Consider the following 5397-nt stretch of genomic DNA (forward strand, 5'->3'; position numbering starts at 1 on the left):
AGCATATGTATCCCTGGACTGGTGATTGTAGGGTGCCTTGCTGACAACCAATGCAGACAGCAGGGGCATTAATGTGATTCTGAGGCTACATCGCTCGAAGACGCCCCGTCCATCGCCCGCACGCCGCATTCACCTGGCCGCCAGCCGGTCGCTCGCTCGCTCGCTCGCTTGCTTGTCAGCACAACACAGGGCCCCCGGGAGACTCTCACAGTCGTACCTCTTGCCACCGCTGGCCGCGCTTGCCTCCATTCATCCATGACACCTGCTCACACTCATCACACACTATGGCCCACCCTCGATCTCTTGCCATACGCAATGCAGAGCCTGCGCCTCCACATCCAAGTGGCGCCCCTGAGCGTGCGCCGCGCGCTCGAGCTGGACACCACCGCCTTCCTGGACGCCGTCAAAGAGTCTCATGACCTTGAGTCAAGGGGCTTGACCCCAGCTGAGCCACCGCCGGCTTCCCGGGTGGTGCCGCGGCCGCCCCAGCCGCCGGCCGCGGCGGCCGGGCGGGATGCCTAGCGCTCACAGCTCGTTGGTGAGGCAGCCCTCACGCGCGAATGAGAATGCCAGGTAAGTCTTTCTATGTGAGAATTTTGACCTCTTGATGACTCAGGTCACAGTTTGACCTGCGGCTTCACCATGGCATCATCACCACCACAAACGTTTTACTTCACCTGCGGCATGCATGCGTGTGAGCACGCCGCAGCCTGCCCAAGCCTGCTGGTTCCCAAAGCCCTACCGGGGGTGCTCGGGCATCGGAGCGTCGACGCGCGCGCAATCACATTATTATCAGCTGACACCAGATTCTCACCAGTTGGCCTGGAGGGATGGGCTTATGTCTGTCGCGTCTGCGAGTCTACGTGGAATTTGCCGGCCCATGTGTGGCTTATGCACAAAATCCAACCCTCTCCTGTGACAACCTCGCACACCTCATCTTCATGCTGCCGCCGATACCATGGAACACAACTGATGCCAATTCGCCACAATTCAACACCCTGTGGCGGCGCATGCGGAAGAAATGTACGCCTTGGTCATGCATGCACTATGTATTTGCGATTGTGCCATGGATGAAATCTTGAAGCAATAGAAAAGTGAACAAAGTCGGGGAGATGGGAGGAGGAACTGGTGCAAGGCAGGGCTTTGTGAGGCGTTGTGGGAAGATGCGTGGCTCTGACGCATGCAGTCACATCGGGGGCGTCCCGCGCGGCCAACGCCCGCCTCGGGCGCAGTAACGGGAAGGCCCTTGCTGGCGCGCGTGCGCTCTCGATTTGGACTGCCTAGACGGAGATGCTGCGCCGCTGAGTGCGACAGGGTGCTCTCCTAGAGGCGTGCGCACCCCCTGACTTGCCAGCACGGCTAGCAAGTCCGTAACCAGCTCAATGCAGCGCTGCCGACATGCTGAGGCATTCCAAAGCCAGGCCAACCGGCACAGGCTGTACGCATGGCGCCTTATGCCAGCCTGTGCGCCACGGCTTTGGCTCTGCGCGCCATGATCCCTCGACTCACCAATGAGCCGTCACCAGCGCCACCTGGACTAGGGCGAGCGCGTGCAGCAAGGTGCACGTGCTTACCTTGTGGCCCAACGTGGCTCAATTCTGTGTATTAGCAAAATCTCATCATCAACATCCCGCTGGGCTTACGTGCACTCCATTCAGAGCCAGTTCGAAGTGGCCGCAGCATCGGTCGAGCGCTGGACCGATCTGTACAGGCCCATTATACATCCAAATCAAGTCCTTGACTTGGAACTATCGATATAGCTCAGTCGTGGACCCATGCGCTCCGCCATCAGTGGCGGGGTGAAGTCCTCGTCGGCCCTGCGGTGCCTGTGCGTGCGCCATTTGAGTAGTCGATATGAAACGCGGTCACCACTCCATGCGGGTAGCAAGCTCGAGCAGGCGGTGGCCCTCGCCCAGCAAGCGCAGCATCAACGGGGGCGCACGCCGGCGGCAGCTGCAGCTGCTAGCGCAAGCGGTGCGGGCGGGGCCGGTGGCGGCCCAGCGCCGTTCCCGCAGCTGCCGATGCCTCTTATCATGGCACAGCCCGTGAAGCCAGCAAAGAAGCGCGTGGGTGAGCGCATGCTGTGTGTGCTGAGCTTGGGTTGACTTGCCGGTGGTCGCATCAGGATTCTTGCATAGAGGGCAATGGACAGGCACCTTGGGGCTTTGCACACTTGCTGTGATTTCAGCACTCACATACATGCGCACGGTTGGCTTGTATCAAACCTTAGAAATACCCAGTGAGCAGCTGCCCCCTGAAATCAAGCTGCAGCGATCAGCGACCCGCCCTGCAATCCCTAGCCGCGCACGCCCGCGCATGGCCGGCGCATGGCGTGACGGCCGCCGTCCGCCCCGCCGCCGACCCCCCGCGCTGCTCCCCGCCCGCCCTCCACGCCGCCGCCGCCCCGCCGGCCCCAGGCATGCTGCAGGCCGTCCCCGTAGTGGCGCCGCCCGACGAGCAGCTCCGGTCCGCCGTCAAGCGCGCGGGCCGCGTTGCGCCGAGCGCGGCGATCAAGAACGAGGCCGAGAAGGAGCGCAACAGGGCGGCGCGGCAGCTGGACACCCTGATGAAGGAGCTTTCGGTCCCACTGACGAGGTGGGGGCGGGCCGGGCCGCGGCCGCTCGCGCTTTTTTGGGGGTATGGGTTCGCAACATCAGGGTCGCGGCGGGCGCGGCGGCCGGCCGGCGGCGCGCTCCGCGCCGCGGACGGGCCGGGGCGGGCGCCGTACCACGCGGGGTTCCGTGCTGAAATATGATTTTCGTTGAGTGCCTCGAGCCGGGGTGCGGAGGTCGCAGATGGTCGGGCGGGCCGGGCGGCCGGCGCGGCGGCCGGCTAGGTCGAGGACTGAAAGCTGTTGGAGCATTTGTGAATCAGCCACTGCCCTCGTGGCCTCGGCTCCGCTGCAAGCCGCCGGTTGCAGCGGCCAGGGCGCGTGTGTCCCGCGCGCGCGCGAGAGAGAGGGAGCGGGGACAAGGCCCACCCCGCGGGCCGGGCGCCCGAACGCGTGCGTCGTTTGCCGTGATGCCGGGCGCGTGCGCAGCGAGCGCGCACGCGGACCGTCTCGGGCCACCTCCTGCAGACCGTACCCTCCCACACATGACACGCTGCCACAAAGGACGCCCTCTCACGACATAGCGCCATCCTACACATCACACTATGTATTCAAAACGAACGGCCGCGCAGGTACCTGTCCGCCTTCCCCAAGGCCGCGGCGCTGCACCCCTTTGAGGCTGCGCTGCTGGACCTCACTGTGGGCCGCGGCACCTACCAGTCCGTCCTGGGCAAGGTGCGCCTCTCTGTTGTGGCCGCGCACGGCGCCGCGGCCGCGTCGGCGCGGAGACGCAGGGCCGCGGCTGCGCTGCGGTTGCGCGCGGGGTTGAGGGCGGGGCGCGGGGTGCAGCAGGGGGGAAGCGGGGCGAGGGGTCGGAGCTGTTTGCGTGCTGCTCGATCCACGCCCGAGCTGGTAGCTCGCACCTCGCCCTACACGTGCGTACGCACGTAGGAACGCGCAAGCTTATTGCCCCCCCCCTCCGGCAACACACGCACACGCACTCATGCGCACGCTCTCACACACACACACGTACACGCACACACACACACACACACACACACACACACACACACACACACACACACGCACACGCACGCGCGCGCGCGCGCGTGTGTGCAGGTGGACTCCCTGCGCAAGGCGGTGCAGGAGGTGGGCAAGGCCTACGCCAACAAAGCGGCCAAAGCCGGCAGCAAGAGGGAGGCGGCGGCAGCCGCGGAGGAGGGGGCCGAGATGATGCAGAAGGTGGGGGGCTCTTTCTGATGACATCATGGCGATGTCATTATTCTGGCTGAAGCGAGCCCTGGGGGCAGTGAGGCGCGAGGGGTTTGCAACGAGAGAGATTCGCAGGATTATTTGTTGCAGCACTGACGCATGCGGCTCCCCTGACGACCCGTCGTCCCAATACGTGCGCAAAGTGTTAGGCGAGGCAAGGGCATTGGATCTGAGCAGTGGGCGGCGCGTCGCAAGCTATGTGCATGCGTGTGAAGTGTGGTGATGTCATGATGATGGCGGCGCTTGCTGCCGGTCACACGAGGGAAAAGCAGGCCGGGGCAGCCACCGCAGCATGTCAGAAGCATCAGATTAGCGCCGTGGCTTTCATACCAACTGAACCACCATTACCTTTCCAGTGCGCACACATGCGCCCCATCATCCCCTTGCGACCGCAATCCCGCACTTCAGTCTCGCCGCCAACACAACCCATCCCCGGGCCCGGCAGTTTGGGTGCAACCCAAAAATCATATAAATTTCCCTCCGAACACACACCCAACCTTTGCAGGTGTTTTCAAGGGGCGCGCGGTACGTGGAAGACCTCAAGCGCGTCAGCAAGCAGCTGCGGTCGCTGCCCTATGTGGAGCCGCAGCTGCCGACGCTCGCGCTGGTGGGGGCGCCCAACGTGGGCAAGAGCAGTCTCGTGCAGGTGCGGTCCGGCCTGGGGGCTGGACCTTTTCTTGGCGCTTTTCGCGCCTTGGACGCCTTTTCCTTTGCTTGCTTGGGAGGGTTTGAAACCTTGGGTGTTATTTGCTGTCCGATCGACGCGCTTTGTGCTGTTTGATTGTGCCCGCTCTCGCTCCCAGCGGCCTTGCTTCCTCCTCGGCTCATCATCATTTGTTTCGAACCTGTTTCCAGCCCCACATGCGCGGTCAAACACTGTAAACTTGATCAATCCTGGTCAAACCTGTTCGAACCGCTCGTGCAGGTGCTGTCTTCGGGGACGCCAGAGGTCTGTGACTACCCTTTCACCACCCGGTCCATCAAGATGGGCCACTTCTGGGTCGACACGCGCCAGCACCAGGTGTTTGACCGGCTTTGACCGGCGGGTTTGACCGACGTGGCCAGTTTCCTTGACACAGTGCGTGTATCCCAGTGGGCACGCGCAGGGCTGCACCGCCTGCAAGCAGCGCACCTGAGAGCCGGTTGACCGGCGTTTGACCAGTGCGCCACCGGTGGTTGCACAGACACAACCAACTGCCCGCCCCGAGTGCCCGCTGGCGGCGACGGCAGCCCCACCAACCAACAGGCCCGGCCCCCCTTACTCCCTGTCTTCCCACACCGCGCCCCCCGCCTCTTCCCCTTTGCCTGTCAAGTACCCAACCCTTGCCCCTTCTGAGCGGACGCCGCGCGCGGACACACCATCAAACGCCGCATCATCTAACCAAATCCATCCCCCTTCCCACACACATACCCAGGTGACGGACACCCCCGGCCTGCTGGCGCGGCCGGATGACCAGCGCAACGCCATGGAGCTGCTCACACTGGCCGCCCTCAACTACCTCCCCAGCAGGCGCGCACTATTGGGGGGCCTGTGTGTGTGTGTGTGTGTTTGTCTGTGCGTGCATGTGTCTCTG

At 63.8% G+C, this 5397-nt stretch overlaps 1 protein-coding gene across 1 annotated transcript; it reads left to right on the plus strand.

Annotated features, from left to right (window-relative positions):
* Nucleotides 1-2033: 2033 nt before the first annotated feature.
* Nucleotides 2034-4862, plus strand: MNEG_10969 (hypothetical protein; the record flags this gene model as incomplete). Its single annotated transcript, XM_014040560.1, has 6 exons — nucleotides 2034-2070; nucleotides 2418-2595; nucleotides 3184-3394; nucleotides 3671-3793; nucleotides 4329-4469; nucleotides 4749-4862. The coding sequence occupies 6 exons, from the start codon at nucleotides 2034-2036 to the stop codon at nucleotides 4860-4862; spliced, it is 804 nt and encodes a 267-aa protein (XP_013896014.1).
* Nucleotides 4863-5397: the final 535 nt, after the last annotated feature.

This window comes from Monoraphidium neglectum (genome assembly GCF_000611645.1).
Source record: "Monoraphidium neglectum strain SAG 48.87 unplaced genomic scaffold scaffold02535, whole genome shotgun sequence".
NCBI lineage: Eukaryota > Viridiplantae > Chlorophyta > Chlorophyceae > Sphaeropleales > Selenastraceae > Monoraphidium > Monoraphidium neglectum.